Genomic DNA, 20462 nt, shown 5'->3' with positions numbered 1-20462 from the left:
TAGGCGACCAGTGCTTTTTATGAGGAAAATAAAAGCAAAGGTCAGTATGACCAGAAAAGAAAAGTCATCCTCCATAACGGAAGCTTATTTTTCCAGTGAACTGATATAGAAGCCTAATTTAGAAAAAGGTCCTTTAGTATCATGTTATTATTAGTAGTATCACAAATAAACACAGAAACCTATTCACTTTACAGACCTCCACATTAAGCATTCAATAGAAAATCCCTTGGTGTTTCATTGATTTTTGTTTGATTGATTATTTTTTTTTTAAATAGCAATATCACAGTTAAAATGTACCATTTTGGTGAAACACTTCTAAAACTTTTCCATCTCATAATAAGTTATTACAAATTATTTCCACAATAACTGGCAACTAACGATTCAATCCTTTTAAAGAACAACAAAAGTAATGGCTTTATCTGGATGCCTTTTTTTGATTAAATAACATGTTAACCTTGATGAAGCTTTCCAAAAAGAGATCAGCATATTCGAGTGCATCAGCTGATTATGAGACAAATATAACAGTGATAACACGCTGGTTCAAAATTTTTACATCTGATAAGTATAACAATTTAGCCGCTAGGATGGAGTTGGCTCTTACAGCTTCCATCTCGACAGTTAAGTGTCCACCCAAGATACAAAAAGAAATTACCCGACTAAATATCCAGTCACTGAGAGTCTGGAAAGATCACTTAAATCGGTAAACCAAGTAGATCAAAATATCCTGTGTAATTACTGTAATGTCAGAAATAATTTCAAATAATTTGTAAGGAAAGAAGAATCAGAATGAAATGCATGGAGGAGAAACCCAGAGAGTAAACACAGATTTATCTTCTGATGATATCATCCGTTTTGACCAAAACTCACTGACCCACTTTGCTTTATTCGTCTATACTGTAATAACACATTCTGCATACCTATTGTATATCCTTTCCATTAAGTTATCTGCTTAATGGATGTATAAATAAGTCTACTACAATTACGCTTTTTAAGGGTCAAATCCCATCCACTTCTGAACCTACTACTGTAATTTCTACGATGCTGGGTTATAACAGAGCAGACCTCAGAAACAGCTGAAACACAGCCGATTCTGCGCTGTTGACATAATCAACCCATGTAACAACCAGGCTGCCAAACCCTTTTAGAACCCTGCCAAGTCCAGGAATTGGTGTCCCCATGCTCCCAAACCCCCCCACCCCCCCCCCAAAAAAAAAGAAAGTTTCTCGTTTCTCTGTTAATTTCACCCATTCAAATTACAACTCACACATTATGACCGTGGCAAAATAAAACTTCCATGAGTTTATTTTAAGGACCAAATCTTGGAACTTGTGCAGAGTAGTTATAAGTTACATGACACACACACACACACACACACACACAAAAAATAATCCTAAAAGCAGCTATTAATATTCATGTTGATCCCACATGAAACAACAGTAGAGTTACCCGAGCAGCTACAAGCTACAGTTATGTCAGCGCTTGGAAGTTATTCCAGGCTGTTTTGTCCTGCTGCCCTGAATATTCAGGAACTTCAACAATCCATCTAGCAACAGCTACTGCAGTGTCAGGGCTCTGCTTCCCCGGGCTCTATGCTAATGAGTCCCAACTACCCCCAACTAACTCTGGCAGGGGGGACGGAGGGAACGGCACACCCCCCCGCCATGAGGAGAGGGGAGGGGAGAGGAGGAGAGGGAGGGAAGGACCACGGCATCGCCTGGGGTTAATTCCCCACGTGTTGTCTGTGGCTGCACCTTGAAATCTGACAATAGGAAACTGAAACGAGCCCGGTCTGTTTATTTGCGTGTACCGAAAGTAACATAGGGACTTTGCCTACGACATCGCTCCGGGTGCAGCTCCTGCCGCCGCTCCCGCCCGGCAGACCCGGAGAGGAGCTCCCCGCCCAAGTCACGGAGGGTGGCCAGGGAGCTGGCGGCGCTTCCGACCGCTCTCATCTCGGGGTCACGGCAGTTACGCGATCCCCTTCCCGTACCAAGCAGATTCAGCCCTGTAACCTACAGATGGAGAGATAGCAGCCCCACGCTTTCGCCCTCGGTTGCAAAGCGGGCTGCTATTGCAGCAAGCATTTCCTCTCCTGCCAGCTCCCCCTGCCCCCCCCCCCCTTGCCCGCAACACCCCTCCCCGTCGTAGCAAGTTTGGAGCTTCACCTCTCCTCCGTCGTCCCCCCGCCCCGACCCGCGGGGAGTGCGGCGTTACCCCGCTCCATCCCCGCCACCGCGCCCGCGTTATTCTGCGCGGTAACAGGATTCAGCGTCGCCAAATCCCTCCTGCGCTCCCGCTGGCCCCGTCGCCTCCTCCCCGGCTGCCGGGACCCGGGTGCTGCTCGCACCTGCTCTACCGGGACCGGACCCTCCCCTCCCCGCCACGGGAAGCAGCCCATCCCGGCCGCCTGGCACCTCTCCCCGCTACCCCAAAGCAGCCACCTCCTCCTCCTCCTCGCCGTCTTCCCGCCCTCCTTCCCCGTCCGTCCCCGTCCCGTGTCCCCCCCCCCCCATTCGCCATGTGGCAACTGCCTCATAGACTGATACAAAAAGTGCTCTCATGCTTCGACTACATGACAGCGGCTGATGGCCAAGTGGCCTCCATTCACCCCGGGCAGGGCCTTCCGCCCGGAGGACGCTCCGCGCCCCGACCCATTTACCCGAAACCCGGGTGTCCGTGTGCTGCCCGAGTGTGTGTGTCCCCCTCCCTCCGCTACCGCTCCCCGCCCACTCCCGCGCACCCCTCGGGCAGCTTTTTCCCAGGGCTGCCTGTTTTAAAGATACATCCAGGGATAAACTTGGAGCGGGGCGTTCGTCGCTTGGAAAGCACTTTTAGGCCGCGCTGCCCCCTCCCCTCCCCGCATAAGCAGCGCACTGCGCTGCCCGCGGCCGCCCGGAGCCTGCGGACTCCTCGGCCGGAGGGAGAGAAGGGAACAATGACAAGGCGACACTTGCTAGGCACAGAGGGACGCAAACACCCCCTCCCGTCTCTCCCTCCGTCCCACCAAGAAACGGCGCGGCCGGCTCAGGAGGAGGCCGCCTGGGTGCCGGGGCAGCAGGGGAGAGGGAAGAGGGCGACTGCATCTGGCCTCCGGGAGCGGGTCGCTCCCCTCCACCGCCTGCCCCGGGGCCGAGCGCTGGCTGCGGGAAGCAGCGGGCAAGAGCGCAGCGCACGCCGGGCCGGGCCGCACCGCACGGGGGTGGGACGGGAGGCGGTGGCGGGGAGGGGGCGCGGGATATGCGTGTGGCTTGCGGCGGTTACCTGGCGTTGGTGCAGTCGTTGTAGAGGGTCTCGAAATCCTTCCTGGAGATGAGTTTGCAGCGGTTGACCCCGGGCTGGATAGCCCCCAGCCCCCTCAGGATGCGGACCTGCTCCACGTTGCAGACCACGGGCGTGATCTCCAGCCGCTTCAGCTTGGTGTAGACCGTGTGCAAGCCCCCCACCAAGTGCTTCAGGAAGAGGTCGAAAGCCTGGGGCAGGCAGATGAGCTCGCAGCCCTCCACGGTGAAGGAGGCTACTTTGGCCCCCCTCAGATCCACCATCTTGCACTCGTTATTCTGGGGGGTGTTCTCCACCGGGGACGGGGTCGAGTACACGGGCTTGCCGGGCAGACTGCTGGCCGCGCTGGCTGCGCTGGCATTGGGAGTGGAGGTGCCGCCGCCGCTGCTGCCGCCGCCGCTGCTGCCGCCGCCGGTGCCCAGGCTGGGGCTGCCGCCGCCGCTGCCGCCGCTGCTGCTGCCGTTACCGCCGCCGCTGCTGGTGGTGGAGGTGACTGTGGCCGTCGCCGCCGCTGCCGCTGCGATGGGCTCCGGCCGGAATAGGTTTGTCCCCGAAGCGGCCGGCGGGGGAGCGATGGACGGAGACGGAGAGGAGGTGGCTGACGAGGAGGTGGCCGACGAGGAGGTGGTGGTGGTGGTGGTGCAGGCGGCAGAAGTTGAGACCGGAGGCTGAGGGGGGACCAGCTGGGTCGGAGGGATCAAAGCAGCCGGTACGGCCATGGTCACATATACGGCGGAGGGGGCAGGGGGAGGGGGGAAAGTTCCCACACACACGCAGGGGAAAGGGAAGAAAAAAAAAATTAAAAAAAGGAGGAAAGGAGAGAAGGGAGAAGGGGGGAGAAGAAGGGGGGGATAACCCCGGATCAGGTGCTGCGGCGAGCGAGAGAGCAGGGGGCAGAGTGAGAGAGAGAACGCACAAAGTGTCCCACAAGTGGGGACGGAGGAGGAGGAGGAGGAGGAGAAGTCCGCTCCGGGCGGCGGGGCTGGGGCCGAGGGGAGGGGGAGGGCAGTTTCTTTTTGTGGTCCTTGCTCTAGCACCACGTTAAAGACGAAGGTGAAAAAGAGGAGGTTTGAAGGACTTCGGTTCTCTCTGGCAAGTACATTGATCAAAGATTGAGAGGGGAATGACAGAGAGAAAATGAGCTGGGAAGTGCTGGCTGCCGCCGCCGCCGCCGCTCGCTCGCTGGACGAGTTGTTGTTGTCACACGGTGCGGAGGGGAGGAGCTCCGGCAACTTGAAATACCCTTTGAAGCAGCAAAAGGCTCACTCACTAGTATTAACCCGAATTATCCAACCAGGAACCCGGAGCAGGAAAACAGAGACGGAGACAGAAGTCTCTTTCTCCCCCCTCCCCTTCAGGAACCGTTAGATTACATGTTTCATATTTCACCCCACCAGAGACTAGATGTAATTTTCCCAGCCCTTTTCAGCAGTCGCGTGTCAACACAGTTTGTGGAGAAACACGAGCATCCCCAGCCTCCCCCCGGAGCGGGGCGCGGGGCGGGCGCTAGCCGCGCACCTTGCCGGGGCCGGGGCACCCGCGGACAAAAGCGGAAACCTCCCGACCGGTCTGTTGCTCTTGTTGTTGTTTGTTGTTCTCCCGGGACCACAAACGTGGAGGGAGTTGTTGCTGAGCGTCTGGCGGCAGCGCCGAGGCCCCTTCGTTGCGTTGCGCAGGGGACGGTCCTGCGAGGGGACGCGGCTCTGCAGGTCACGCCGCCGGGGAACCGCGTCGAGGAGGGCAGCGGCGACACACAAGTAACTTAGGAGAGGGGAAGGAGGCCGGCCTGGCCCGCGCAGGTACCGCTGTGCAACAGGTGCCGGCACCGCGCAGAAAGCGCGCAGAAAGCTCGCGGACCCGCGAGCCAGGTAGCGCGCAAAGTGAGCTGCTGCGCTTGCCCACGCATGCGCAGTGGCGCAGCGGGCAGGGTAGGACGCGCCTCGCCTCGCCTGGAGTGGTTGGGCCCCACGCGTGTCCGCGGTACTTGCGCGCCGCTGGTGCTGGGGATGCTGATCTAACTCGTGGTTTGCACCCTCCCGTGGGGCGTCGGTGTCGGTAGGGGAAGCCTGGAGCTTGGTTCTGCTTGTGGGGAGGGCACTTGGCGTGTTCAAAGGGGTAAAGAAGCGGCTGTTCGGATAGACTGGGGGGGTCTGCAGAAGTGGGGTTCGGCGTGTGCGTAGTGCTCTTGCTTTAAAAATGTACACTGTGTGTTTAATGAATTGTGATGCATGTATGTGCCCATAGCTGCTTTTTTATTATGTATACTATTATGTGAGGTATGACTCATGGGATGACACATCTACAAAGTGGGTAATCTCAACTGTAGTAATTCAGTGCAGGGGAATTTCCACATTACCAGATGTAAACTGTTCTTGTATGATCTACTTGCTTATTTTACTTTAAAGTTCAATTTACAGGAATTCATGTTCTAATACGTGTTCTAAAGGACAAAGGTGATCTTTGCTAGTGAAAGTTTAGCAGAGCAGTGCACTAAAATCTTTAAAATTTACAAATAAACCCAGGAAAATACAAAGTGGCATTTTGTTTTGAAGTCTTGCATACCCATAATTGTGGAGAAAACTTCTTACCGTTGTTCTTAGGTGCTTTTTCAGAATGTTTCTTTGGAGGAGCTTGTTCAACTTGAGTTCCAGTGGTGGGGTCTAGTATTACCTAAAACTTGTAATTTAAAACTGTGAATACACTGCATCTTTCTTTTTCCAGTTGTAGGAAACCAACTCTGTCCATGTTTTCTTTGCCTCAACTATCCGTTTGCATCTCACCTTCCCCAGCACCTGGAGAAGATCAGAACAAATCCTGGAGAAGATCAGGACAGAGCCAGACATATGTCATATTACCACTCGGAGATCTGAGAGAACTCTGAATTAGGAAACCTACCATTTCATTTGTTCTCCACTTTCACTACAATGTGATGCACACCAGCCCTTCTGCTTTTCTTTTTGCTGTGTGCCCTCATGGATATATAATCCTCATGGTTCAAAACCATATAAAAAAATGTAGTTTGAAAGGGTTTACTACCACAGGTTTGGGTTAACCTTGATCAATTCAATGCAACAATGGGATTAGAAACCTAGAAAGAGATTTATGAAAAGATCCAAGACTCCTCAAAGCTTCTGGCTTGGTAAGTGTTTCTCGTGATTATGGGGAGTGACTGAATTTATTTGAACTCACACATACACTCACATGCTCCCACAAATGCATGAACAAATCCTGAGGCTGCTCTGTGTAAACTTTTTTAGATTGCATTTCTCTTACTCGCTGACCCTTTCATGTAATGATACTGTTGGGCATTTTCCTTTTTGGGTCTCCCTGAGTTGATACCAGCAAAACTCAAATTACTGTAACTGATATTTGAAAAATTTCCCTGCGTCAAGTGAAGACTTATGGTGGTGAAATCAATAAGACTGTTTAAAATTCAAAGACCTGCAAATCGTTCTGTTTGTCCTTTGATAGGGCCTGGGCTGATTAAAATGCGACCAAGAAAGCTTAATTGCTGCACTAATTAAGAAGTCTTTAATTTCTTTCCTGGAATATTGTTTGAAGCAGGTCTTCTGTTCTGCTCATGTTCAGGGCAGGTATTCTCTCTATTTCTCTGTCTACTTTTTTTTTCTTTTAACCGTTTTGCTGTATTAAAATGCATGTTAAAGCAGTAAGATGTATTGACAGTGATTGTAATTTATTGCTCTAAAAAAAGACTGATACGGAGTTCACTGTTTTATTAAATTACAAATTTGAGGGCAGCTGTAAAGGGTAAAATGCAATTAGAAAATGCATTGTAGCTGTTGCTTTTTAAGGGATGTGCATACCTGACTGACAGGAGATAGGACAGTACCTCAGCTCCCCTTCCCCAACCACGATCATTTATTATTGATAATTAAATCTTTAAATTCATTCAGAAAACCAGAAAAGTATTTGTCTTCTGAACGTGTGTGAAGGAATGAACCGGGGGAATGAATGTATATGCAGAAGATAGGCACCTGGTAAGGCTGAATAGTGTATTACCCTTTTAAGTTAATCCACGATATCCCCCCCTCCCCCCCCCCCCCCATTTCTCTTTAATTTCTTTTCCTAAAAAATGCCCATCTTGTATTTTGTCTTATCCTTGTCTAGTGACCTGCTTTGTTCACCCATTTCTGAAGAGAAGAAACTAAATGATTTCACAAAGCTTTCTGTATGATCAGTAGAGCAATAGTTTAGGTTTAATCATGCTGCATGATAATTCCTGCAAACGACTGCTGAGCAGAAGATTCTAAAAAATGAGCAACTACTGGCAAAGAGAAGGTAAGTTCTGGTTTACTTTTAATCTCCGAGGTCTCAAGCAGCAATCCTCCTTTCAGGAGCTATCTGTTATTTGGAGGGAAGCCTGAGGAAGAGGAGGGACCTCATACTAAATCCCCCCTGCATCGCTCAGGAAAAAAGGCTCATAGAAATGTAAGTCTCTGAATTGGGATGCTATTTTTTTTATTTTTTTTTTCTCCACCAAGATATTTACTAAACATTGAAAATGCCATGAATACTGTTGAGATTAAGGGGAAGTGTTGTACCAGTAATAAGAAACTGGATACTGCAGTGCTGTTTTTCTAATTGTTGCTTTATAGTCAAACTAGCACAGACCTTGTCCAATACAAATACAGACTGGATTCCTTTCAGTGACAGGACAAGTAGATAACATGCTTAATAGATACAAAAGGAGATTTACCATTCCAAGCACGATGTCACGCTAATTATGTTTACTCTAATTGAAAGCAAGGTTTTGGGGAACCTGAAATTACTCATAGGTTATTTGTAATAACTGAAGAATAATAATAAAGTGCAGCAAATGTTGATCACAAACCTTTTGGTCTTTCAAAAATCTATTGGAAAATTAAATGAAAAGTGGACTTTGGTACAAACAATGCCCCAGGGCAAAAAACAACTAACACTAGATTTTCCAGTCCAGCCATAACACAAATCAATTTGAGCACACTTCTATGGCCAGTCTGCCAGATTGTTATGACTGCTAATTCACTCAATCAAACAGCGCATTAGCACACCGAGCACAAACAGCTTCAACAACAGCATACACTTCTGAACTGTCCACCATATATCATAAAAAGTCCAAAATAATACACGGCAAGATTGCTTTCACATTCTGTTTACTGCAGTCTGTAGTTAGGTATGGTGCCTGCTTAACACACGCAAACAAAAAAAAAAAAAAAAAAGGTGGAAGAATGGAATGACAGAAACTTCAGAAGCCATTAAAAATAACTTTTGAAGTCATTAAAAAAGAGCATCTGGGAGCAAATGATCACCTGAGCTCACGGTGTAATGTGCCTCTCTCAGCTGGAGAGGTGAGAGAAGGGGCTGCACATCCCCAACACAGGACCAGAGAGGGCTTGGCACGCTCTCTGATTGACCCGATCCCTTCAGCGTTGGAGCAGCTTCCGCCGGCTTAACTCCCGCGAGCCATCTCATTGGCTCCGAGGGTATCAGCGCCCTAGTACAAGGGCAGGATTTACCACCTCACCCTTCCCTTCCCTTCCCCCCCCCCCCCCCCCCCCCCGCCTCCGAATCCTTCAATCCTGCCCCTTCATCCCCACAAGAAATGGGAGTTCTCTACGGTAATGCTCACTGATGCTCTGACCAAAGACGTGTCGTGCTGAGAGATGCACTACCCGACGGCTTGGGAACCTTCTCACCCCTTCCCTCCCTCCTCCCTGCATCACACACACACACACACACACACACACACACACGTACGTACGTACAAACACACACCCCTGCACAAGCGCATATATGCAAATCGCAAATACCAAACGCCAATTAAGCGACTTGATTATTTACGTGGTTTAGTTGTTGGGGCTTTTGTTGTTGTTTGGTTTTGTTTGGGGTTTTTTATCTTTAAGTCACTGTTTGACTTTAGAAAACAGGTTTCGAAGTCAGTAACTAAAATAACCCTTACGTTGATTTGAGCCTCTCGATCACGTTGCAGCTTCCAGAGCCAAACGGTGAAGTGGATCAGGGGTCGGGTTCCCTGCTCGGGCTGGCTGGGGCGGGGGCGGGGGCGAAATGGATGGATGAATGGATACAGGCATGGCGGGATGGAGCAGGAGCTGGGCACCGCCTGCTGACATCCACCTGAAGACGGACGGCCAAGAGAGCCGGCTGCGGTGCGATGAGGAAGCTATCACCAACTTCCCTGCGTGAATTAAATGAGGACTGGAATAGGCGGGGAGCTCTGTCTGAGTTACACTCGGGCTCTCATTAGAGGTCCTCAGTCCAACGTGTTAATTCACCTACCAACAGGTAGAAAAAGTCGCTCGGAGCAGTAATTACGAAGTGCAAAGCCCCTGCCATTAAATTATGTTAAAGCGGTGGTCTACTTTGAGATGCTCTTTCCCGTGCTCCCCCCCCCCCTCCCCGCCCCTTGCAGAATTGGTTTGCTCAGCCGCTCCATCTCCAAGCCCAGGCTGATCGAAATACAGCCGCTGAAGAGCCTGCCCGGTGTTTAAATGTTCCTGGATTTCCAGTACGCGCCCCGGTCTCTGCCGGAGAGGCAGGGGGACCGCGGCATCATCCGTCCTTCCGTCAATCCGTCCGTCTGTCCGTCCGTCCCCGCCGGGCTGGCCAATCCCCCGGCGCCGGGGCCCTGGATCGGGGCGGAGGGCGCCGGATCGGCAGCTGCTCCAGCACTAATTGTTTCCTTTAATAATAATAAATATATTTAAAGAATGCACAGTTTTTTTCTTCTGTACGAGTTGACAGCTTGCGAGACGCAGCCTTTTCCTCCTCAAGGCACTTCAGTGAATGAAAAACATTGGTGGGTGGGGTGTTAACCTTGATTAGTCCCATATTTCAACAACAACAACAGAAAAGGCAGACAAACATTTTTTAATTGTTGTTTGACGGGGAGGTGAAAGACCTTTAAAAGTCCGAACTCTTGCTTGAAAAGTTTCAGCCCAGAGCGGAATTTTATTGCGAGTTATAAACTCTCGGCAAGAGGGGGATGTTATAAATGGAAGTGCTGACACAACCTTAACTATAGCGTGTAAACGGCTATGCTATAATATCCATTAAGCAGAAAGAAAAATAAGATGTCTGATCAATAATTTATACAAAGAGTACCAACTGCAGACATAATAACTGTAATGTTTGCAAAGCAATCTCTCGCTCTCCAGGCTGAACAGTAAACTAAGCGGGGCTGTTAATTTCCAGCTCCTACAGGTAAGAATACAAACAAATTACTGAAACTTGTATTTTGCTCGATATTTTTAACGCCTCGGTAGGATAAAATACAATTTAATTACGGTGCAAGTTAGGCTGGTCGAGGAGTTTACCCCCACCTTCTTGGCCGAAGCTCCCACTGAGGGAGGAACAGGTTGGTTGGACGGGCGCTGTAAATGGGTCGGCTTTTGGGTCATTATAGTTCGGAGAGTTATGCAGACCTGGAAACCAAATGAAGCCATTTAACTTCAAAAGAAAGTTGCGAGGTTTTCCAGTGCCACGAGCTGAAACACAATACTCTCCCCCCCCCTCCCCCGGCGCGATAAGCATCAGCTGTCAGGGGACAATGCACCGGCGCATTGCAGGCAGGAGGCTGCCCGGGGAAAGAAAGGACAAAAAAGGAGCTAAAAAAAAGCTGCTTTAGGGAAACCAGTGTGTCTTCCACTAGCCAAAGCGGAGAGTGGGCGAGCAACTGTTGTCTTCATTTGCATGGGAGCGTTATCTCCCATTTCTGTCTGCTGCATTTAGTTAGGAAAGCAGAGGAACAAAGTCTGAAAGTTGCTAAGTAGGCTTGGGTAATGTGACGAGGTTGCTGGGTATTTTTTGCATGTCTCTTGCAATAGTACCACAGAGACCCCTTCTTTGAGAGATCCCTTTATTGTTCAACAGCAATAAAGAAACATGCAAGTGGAGGAGATCTTTTTAGATAAGTGCCCCACACCCAGCCTAGCCAAAACAAAATTACGTTGCCAGCCACATCAAAAGCAGCTCAGGTTTAACGTGGCATGTACAGCTCTTTCGACAGATTTTCAGCTGTGCTTCTTGGGGACTTCGCGGATATTTGGTGTAGTATAACCGGAGCGACACCGTTACTTCTGAGCCCTGAGCTCAGGGGGGTGCTGCTTTGCCAGGGCCGGCTTAAAAAAAAAAAAACAACAAACCAACAAAAAACCCAGCAGTAATTTGCTTGTCCAGTGACCTCTCCCAGCTCAGCTCCAGAAAAGCAAAGAAGCATAACTGACAGCTGCCTGTAGACTGCACACACAGGCGTAGTCGTTTATATGGAAGCAATAGCTCCTGCACACGCACACACACGCACACCGCCACCCATTCCAGGGATTATGCGACGTAGAAGAGCGCTGCTTAGAGAAACTCATTGGAAATTGCAGCGCCCACTAGTGACCGCGCCTGGCGGTTTCGGGGGTCCGGGCTGCGCGGCCCGCGCTCTCTTCCGCGCCTCTCCGCTTCCCTCCCCACCCTTCTGTTTTCCCTCCTCTGCCCTCCGCAACCCGCGGGCCGGCCCGAGCAGAAGCGTCCTTCAGGGGGAAGGAAGCGCTCTGCTGTGCTGGGGAGCGTGATGCGGACAAAATAAGGTTTAAGCACATATTTGAATGAAGTGGGCGTTTGTTGTTTCTTCATTGTCTGAGTGAAAGATTAGAAAAAGCCAGAAATGGAAAATTTATCTTTTCCCTTTCCTTCCCTTCTTGCCACCTCACTAACCCTGCTGTGTTTGAGGAGGTGTGTGAATGGAGCTAGTTTTCCATATGCAGCATCTTAACACTGTCATTGTGAAAAGAATTGGAGTGGCTGTCTGTCTGTTAAGACTTGGTGGGAAACATGAACAATGCTAGAGAGATTTCTGAGTTTTAGACACCCCCCTGAAATGCAAAGCTACAGAAGATCTGTGAGATATCGCCATTAGGCCCCTTTCTTTTCTCCGGTATTTGGGGTTTGTGCTTGAGGGGTTTTTTTTGGGCGGTAAGGATGGGTGTGAAGTTGTGTCAGGTTTTGTTTGTTTTTTATTATTATTATTATTTACATACATCATGTGCAGAGACTGTTAATGGGCAGCATTGAGGTTTTCTTGGAAACTCTCTGTTCTCCTTGCTTTGGAGATGAGGATGGACTTTGCAAAGAAGGTGACACACAGTCCTCCTGTCTGGGTACAAGATCCAAGTAGATAACCTCAAGATACACTTTTACAGTGAATGTCTTGAGTATTTGCTTGTTTTTTGTTATGCATTGGCATACTGGATAATGTTCCCAGTCATATCCAAGCACTTACGATAGTGTCCAGCATGTTATGATTTCCCATGCAGGATTCCCAAAGCTGTAAGAGGAGGCTTTGAATTCTGTCACATACACCCGATCACAAGTAGGTGTCAATGGACTAACCCTGTCATCTTCTGTCTTTTTTAAAGCTTTCAGTAGACCATTGGTTCACACTGTATAAACTTCCTGAGATATTAAGACCTTGTTTAGCCAAGAAGGGAAACTCTAAATATGTTCTCAAATACCTTGGGTTAAATGTCTAAAATCATCAGGTGGATGATGAAAGGCGGGCCAGGATTAATGAGTCTCTCTACTTGACAGTCACATTTTCTCTTTTTTCTTTATTGTTGCTGTGCATTTCTTCATCAATAATAAGCACCAAAATATATGCACAAATGGTTCTGTATGCCAGAAATTTGTCACACAATCCCGTAAATACAGAAAGCACTTAATACTAAAGGAGCTGAAAATAACTTGCAGGAAATCCTGATTTTCTCTATTTTCACATTTCCCCAAAATATATTTATTTTAAAACAGGATAATACTTGGCATAGATATTAAACATTAAAAAAAAAGGTCCTGTATCTTCATGATAGGTATAATAAGGGTAGTATGGCCAAAATAAATTCCTTTAATATATACACTGTTGGTTATTGCGGATGATGGCAGAAAACTTTCATTATGACTATTTGTTTGAATTTATAAATAATATAACTTCACTGGTGTCTGTTACTCTCCAGTGCTCAGTTATTTACATGTAATTGAATTTTATTGGATGAATACAGGACTTTAAGCTTATGTATTTGAGTGCTTATAAAAAATAAGTTCTTGGAATATTTATCCAATAAAAATAGACTTATGAAGACAGCAAATCCTCAATAAATTCTTAAGTTTAGGCACAGCTGTAGATCTATAAGTAGGTACTTGACACTGGAAACCAAGAAGCTGAGTCACAGATGTACTAACAAGAAAAACAAAAGAAAACCACATTTGATTCTTATATTTTGAAAAGCAAAGCAAAATTTAGGGGAAAAGCAGTGAATGCATTTACGTAAGAAATGAATTTAAGAAAATTGTAAAAATATAAAAGGAGGTGAATTACAGTAATATAATTTTATCCATTCAAAATATTGAGTCTAAGGTATATACTAGGAAGTTGTTTTTAATGAAGTTTATTCTCCTGAACATGGGAGTATAAACTTAAAATATAAACTTCAAAGCAAGAAAAATGAACTATCACCATCTAAGTTGCTTTAATCTAGGTAGTTAGAAAGAGTTTTAATTGTACTTCTGCTTAATTACACCCCTCAGCCTGACAATCACTCTCAGGCAGTTGAGGATTATTCTGTTTTCACATATAAGGAACAAAAGAACAACTAAGATCCACAAAAAAATTCAGGTGCCATACTCATACTACCAAATGTTGCATGACTGAGTAGGTGCCTAAATCCTTTAGTGCATAAGCTCATGTTGACACAATTCACCAAGTGTGTAGGTTTCCTTTGCTGGGCATATAGATAGAAGCACAGATCTCAGTGTTGCTGGGAGGTTTTTTTGAAGAGAGAATCCATCACGAAACACAGTCTTTGGCTGGGATCACAATATTGACACAAGTGAGGCGTCAAAGAAGATAAAGCTCAAATGAGGCTCTTTGCTTCTGTGCTGATATTTGCATTCTGTGGTACAGCTAATAACCAGTTAGGCAGGTCACTTTCAGGGTGGGAAACCTGTTTTCACATATCCACCTTTTAGCATTCCCACAGGACAAGAGAACTAAGCCAGGATTACCACATGGTAGTAGTGAACATGTGCAGTCAAATATGAGGTCTGCAATGGTGAAGGTTTCCCTGGTTCATTCTTGGAAAATCTAGGCCAATTGACTGGTACACTACTACCAGAGGAAGACCTCCAAGTAGACTCTTTTACTTTTCAGGTAAATATTTGTGTCACCTTGCTGAGAAAAAAAATTAAGGGCTGTTGAGCTTTACAGTCTCTTCACTATCAATGTTGTGGGGTACCTCATGCTGGTAATGGAGTTCTTCTGTTCTCCACTGTTAAAATTGTCCTGTTTTGAAAGTGGGAATCCTAAGTAGCTTAGATACTTCTAAAATGTTGTTCCTTGGCTTTTACTTTGTTTTAAACTGCTTTATCTACAACCATAAAGCTATATTCAAAACAAACATTTTCTTAATAGCTAAGTTTTATTTTTTACTATCAAGCTGAAACAATTACATGGAAAATAATGCATATTGCAGTATATATAACTGAGAAAATGTTTTCTTGAGTGTTTTGTTTCCTACTGATAAAAACTTAGAACTCAGCACATAGTTTACAAGTAAGGGCCAATAGCTGAATACTTTTAAATACAGTGACATGTAATAGCTGCAGTAAATACAGATTCAGAGGCTATGTTTATACTGGCAAATTAAATGTTCCTGAGAATGTTCCTATGCAATAAAGCCAACTAGCACATAGGCGTATTTGTAAACTCTTCTCCTGTTCAAAAGAAGGCAGTGGCAGCAGCCTGCTAGCTAGGAAGGGTCTCTGGGATACGCAGCCTCCCTCTCCCTCAAACTGCACCAGGAATAGGTTTTTAGGATGCTCAAAGTGTGCTGTGGCCATTTGAACAGTTTTACAGTAGAGACCATCATATTCCAGTACCTGGGAACATTGCTGGCACTGTTTAATTTACTAGTGCGTATGTAGCCTTAACTGTTCTGTGTAACAGTAACTGTATTGAAACATATCTCCACACTGTGCACTTTTATAGGTACAAACTCTCGATCTTGCAATCTTTATGTGGGCAACATTCCTATTGACTTCTAGAAATGAAATCTTAAACAAAAAAAGGTTTCCTTAATTACTGAGGAATTCAGCCTTGGCCTATAATTAGAAAACAAAAACAAAGTAAAATTATAATACAAGAGGAGCTTGCTAAAATACTCCCTAAAACAATTTTCCAATGGCATTAGAGTATTACTCACTAATACAGGACCTGCTTAATTAATCTAGCAGCCTAGACTAGAGATTCAGGGTCTTTTTTTGTGCTCTTGTGCTTTTGTGCTGGGTATTTGAAGCTGAAAATGTAAACATGAATGCATTTTCTATGAGAGACTTCTAGAAAAATGTTAAGGAAGGCTGGGCACATTCCTTGCTGGGTTTTGTGTTAGATTCTTTACAGTCAACATCGGTTCCAGAAACCAGCCCAGGGAAGTTAGAGGCTTCTTGCAACAGGTTGCCTGCTGCTGAATTTATAAGGCTATTTGTAACTTTTATTGATAGGAGCACCAAAAAAAAAAAAAAAAAAAAAAGCACTATGCAAAAGGACTAATGCATAGTGTGTTTTCCCTCAGTTAATATGAACTAACATAGTACTGGCCTGTTTGGAAGTCACATAAATACAATGTCTTGCACTTCTTTTTACAGCTGTAGCTTGTTTTGAATACCCAGACAGATGTAAAATGACAGAGGAAAGATTATTCTTTAGAATTTCCACTTTGCCATTTACAAATCAATGTTGTTTGCATCTGCCTTAACACATTAGTGAAATGGCCTGTAAAGGAAGACTGTGTTACAGATTAAGCTGAAAAACAACACTGAAAAGAAAAGTATTGCTAGTTTTATTCAGAACCAGCAGATACTATGAATGATATACTTGACAATTCATAAGTAATAGCACACAAAAAAATGTGGAAGAAAATTACTCTTTGGCTCAGTCTTGCAGTCAGTTGGTACTTTTCCCAAATAAGAATTTTAGGGTCAGTTTTGATGGTCTAACCCTACAAAGGAGAACAAAATCTTCCTTTCTTCCACTTGAACAGTTTTCAGATAGAAATTACTAATTTGAGGTTTGTTAGAAAGATTTATTTTGGAAATGGTTCACTGTCTTTATACAGCTTGTTTCCCATGGACAGTGTTTTTAGTATGCATCACAGAAATATTTTTTAATGACAATACCCTTAACTGCTGATGGAAAGCAAATAACCTCAAACTTAGGCTCTTTAATTCATCTCAAATAAATTCTAGTAATCTCCAGTTCATCTCCTCGCTTCTTGGAAGAGAGTACAATAATACAGAATGTAACATTGTTATTGCTTGCTGCTGAATTATAGGACAAAACTTGGTTAATTAAAAAGACTAAGCAAACAAGGTCCTTGTGTCTGTCAGAAGTCTGATCTTGCTTTAAGGCTCAGTTATGTCCCTGATAACCACCGATTATCTCTTTTGCAGAAGCAATTCTAATAAGACAAAGGTGCCCTCTGTAGGGGAGAGGCTGTAAATGAGGAGTAGCTGGAGTTTAGCAGTCACAGAAAACAACAGAAAAGAACAATTTCTTAGCAGTTCGGCTCTCAGACTAAAAATTATGTTGTATATAAAGCAGCGTAAAAATAAGGGGAAAAACCCCAAACAACCCCTGCTTCAAAATAAAGCTGAAAATAATACTCTCAGCTGCAGATAGCAACTAACATTTTTGTAAAAAGCTGCCCCAATGCTAAATGTGTCCTGAGCTGAAGGAATCTCATGAATAAAATGAAATAGGAATTTCAGTCAAAAGAACTTTATGGAAACAGGAGAACTCAGAAAGCAAAAAAAAAAAAAATCTCTCTAGCAAGTAGTCCTAAAAATTTTACCACAAAGCAGATTCATTAACAGACCCAGGGGGTTAGCATATTGCTTGCTAAGAAATTGGTTTTGTTAGCATGCCCACAGACACATCTTAGCTGGTACATGGAATCTCTAGTGGCTATTTGCAACTGTTTGGGGAATTCTCTCCTCAATTTATAATGGCAGCTGTTACCAGTCTAGAGAGAGGCAGGGAATCTGACACTAGTTGTAGGTCATTTCTCATTATTAATTATTTTCTAGGCCTCACTTTTATAATCCATTAGGATGACCTGTAGTTCTAGTTAGTTAGTTATACGTACATGTAGTTTTGGAGTAACAATGACATTGCACATAGTAACCTGCATTACTATGTAAAGAACTGTAACATGGAGCGGTCAAACCCTTCAGAATTATGATTTAGCCTCCTTCCATCTCTACCAGAAAGTCAGAGACGCAGAAAATAAATCTAGTAGTTGATTCGCTATATATGTTGGAGTTACTATGAAAACCTAGATTGAACCATAGTTTAGAAAGTAAAGTTGTAAATATGTGGTCTAATCTGCTTCTAAATATGACTGTAAAGACTCCAGATGGGAGGTGGTGTGAGGTGGGGTGTGTGTGTGTGTGTGTGTTTGGTCACCTGTGGAAAAGTTAAGGATAATAAGCTTTAAAACCTGAGCATTGCTAAAGGTGTTCAAGGTTTTTTTTTTCTTGTCTAGATCGTTAATAAGGGTGCATCTTCCTAGGTCATAACATCAAGACTGACTACCTTTTAAAAGCAGCATTGAAGGAAAATGAGAATGTAAACCTTTCCTAGTCACGGATTCTGATCAAAGAAAGCTTGTTCCTTTCTTTAACCACTCTTGGAAATACTGATATGAGGGACATATCCCAAGGTTTGACCCAATCTTTTGTTTTAATGAATATCGGAAACAGTAAACTCTTTACCTGCAATCTGTCAAATGACATTGAACCTCCCAGTCTCATTTTAAGAGAGGTAATTTCCCTACACTACTTTCTGTTCTTCAGAGCATGCTTCCAAGTTTATTTACATAAATAAATGTTTGGGGGATGACTGAGATTATGGAGCTTTGTGGACTTTTGATATGCCCTCTTCACATCCTGTTGCTTACCCTGTGAATCAGATCTGACACATAGCAGGGTATTCACTCTGCCTTCTCTCACAGCCAAAATTAATGCCATTCAGAGGACAGAAGTGAGGATCCTAACTTAATGTGGAAATGCTTGTAGGTGCTGCCATACTATGGGAATGTCCTTCACAGGTGAAATCCTCATGGCAATTTTTTTTCCCTGACATAAACTGTGTTTATACTGTAGTATCTCAGCTTCTTACACTGCTTAATCTTTGCATCTTTAATGGAAGTCCATGGTCATATTTGAATGACTACCCTGAAATGTGAAAGCAACTTCCGGGTAGGTCTCCTTAAAGTCTTTTTTGGCACTGTCCAACTCTTCAGCAAATCACAGGACAAATTTCCAAGGTTATTTTTTCATTTTGCTAGACATCTTGCCTGTGTCTAAACATACAACCTGGATCCCTCTCATTAATTCTATTGAACCTTCCTGGTCCTTTTGTATGACTGTATTTGCAGTTGCAAAGGTATTATTGTACTTCTTCCTCCTCTCCCCACCCCCACCCCCCCCCCCTTAGGTTTTCTTATTTTAGATTTTTCTTTCCAGCTAGAGACTGCCAGTTCCTCAGCTGCCTCCAGACACTACTCACACAACCTATCTTTAGATGCTTTGTTTATGTGTCACAGATAGGATTCTAGTCTCCTTATACAGTCAATGAAAAGAAGTATGCATTTTCAGTGCAGAAATTCAGAAAACCTAAACTAGAAGACCTAAGCTGATGTTAAAAAAGTCCTAAGTGAACTGAGACAGGCCTCTGTCACAAGTGGACTAGAACGTATGTCAAATTTTCTTTTTAATTCAGGTATCCATTTTTTTTGTTTACAATATAATCTGCTTTCCAATTTCATCAATCATAATTTTCTTTGTATCCATTTTGTTCATAACTGTGCTATCTTTAGTTGCTGTGATCATGTTGGTATTTTAACTTGCTCCTCATTGACTGAACTTCTTCTATTTTTAAACAGTCATGTTCAACCTTAACTTGAAAAAAAAAAACAAGGGTAAATCTCAATACATGAGTTTTTTTCTGATGTCTTTGTCCTCTTTTTTTTTCCTTTAAAATTATTAGAGCATTCTGCAGTATACAAATCAAATGTGACTTATTTCCTGTTACTGTAATTGGCTTGACCTATTCTTTCCAGTTTAACATCATACAAACTGCAAAATCAAAGTTGCATTGTTTGAAGTCTAAAATATATGTTTGGTTTGGGTTTCTTTTTTAATCTTTCATTTGTATAGTTTTGTTAATTTTACTCAGCTATCTGCAGCTTTGATACTGCTGCCCCCAGCACTTTTCTTGAATGGCTGCCAACTGTCTTTGGTCTCTGTTGTCTAGCATTATGTTGCTTGGCCCCAATCCTGAAAAATTTATACACTTGAGTAATTTTACGCATGAGAGCAGACCCATTGACTATTGATGCATAACGTTATTCAGGAGTGCATGCATTTTCAGGGCTTGGATAATTGTTTTGATTTTGCTGGTCAATCGTTGCAAAGTATTTGTAATGGGATTTTTACCCAGTTCTGGGATCTTTTTTTCTTCTCATTGTCTCTCAACTATCACAAGTTTTGTACAGTCATACAGATTTGGACATTGGTTATGTGGTTTTAATAATTAAATCTACTCTTCGGTTTGTATTTGTGGCGGTGATGCACACAAATATACTAGTGTCTGTCTGAGTTGAATGTATTATATCATGCATTCACTTCACATCCTTAATAGAGTGCTCCTGCTTAAATTGTAGTCGTCTTTAAAACCTAGATACTTCTGGGCTAATGTTTTTGTTCTTTGAAGGATGTCCTGTCAATCTCATCCTTACACAAATCTCAGTAATATGTAGTATTCCCCTTAGAATGCTTCCCCAGTATTGTCCATTTCCTGCTAAAGGCTCAACAGTTTGAGAATAAGCAGTCTACATATCCAGACAAAATAAGAGCAAAGCTTTATGTGATAAAGCCTACTCAATGTAAGATGCCTTCTGTAGTTTATGGTACCTCTGAGAATTCTATCAATCAACTTTATTTTACTTAGATATTTAGGACGTATGCATGTTACAAAAAAACCTGCAGATTTCACACACATCTATATTTATAAATATATAATATTTGCATATAAATATACAACATACAGCACAATCTATAGAATGTAT

At 44.4% G+C, this 20462-nt stretch overlaps 1 protein-coding gene and 1 long non-coding RNA gene across 12 annotated transcripts in view; one reads left to right on the top strand and one right to left on the bottom strand.

Annotated features, from left to right (window-relative positions):
* DACH1 (dachshund family transcription factor 1) overlaps positions 1-5142 on the bottom strand; it is a 374731-nt gene extending 369589 nt beyond the window's left edge. For 4 of the 8 annotated variants that reach the window (XM_065678139.1, XM_065678144.1, XM_065678140.1 and 1 more), the window contains exon 1: positions 3262-5142. In XM_065678139.1, coding sequence (XP_065534211.1) covers positions 3262-3998 — 737 coding nt within the window. In that variant the 5' untranslated portion in view covers positions 3999-5142. The remainder of the gene's footprint in view (positions 1-3261) is intronic. The other 4 variants (XM_065678141.1, XM_065678145.1, XM_065678146.1 and 1 more) reach the window with 3 other exon arrangements.
* A 794-nt stretch (positions 5143-5936) lies between these two features.
* On the top strand, positions 5937-9296 carry LOC136013767 (uncharacterized). 4 transcript variants are annotated; one of them, XR_010612363.1, is made up of 4 exons: positions 5937-6872; positions 7194-7277; positions 7408-7728; positions 9269-9296. It is a non-coding gene; the product is annotated as an uncharacterized LOC136013767 (long non-coding RNA). The 4 variants fall into 4 exon arrangements; XR_010612362.1 differs by lacking the exon at positions 9269-9296 and having other exon boundaries at positions 5937-6418; positions 6751-6872; positions 7408-8130; XR_010612361.1 differs by lacking the exon at positions 9269-9296 and having other exon boundaries at positions 5937-6418; positions 7408-8130.
* The last annotated feature ends 11166 nt before the right edge of the window (positions 9297-20462 follow it).

Source organism: Lathamus discolor, chromosome 4 (genome assembly GCF_037157495.1).
Source record: "Lathamus discolor isolate bLatDis1 chromosome 4, bLatDis1.hap1, whole genome shotgun sequence".
Classification (NCBI taxonomy): Eukaryota; Metazoa; Chordata; class Aves; order Psittaciformes; family Psittacidae; genus Lathamus; species Lathamus discolor.
This window is presented reverse-complemented; position numbering and strand designations above follow the sequence as displayed.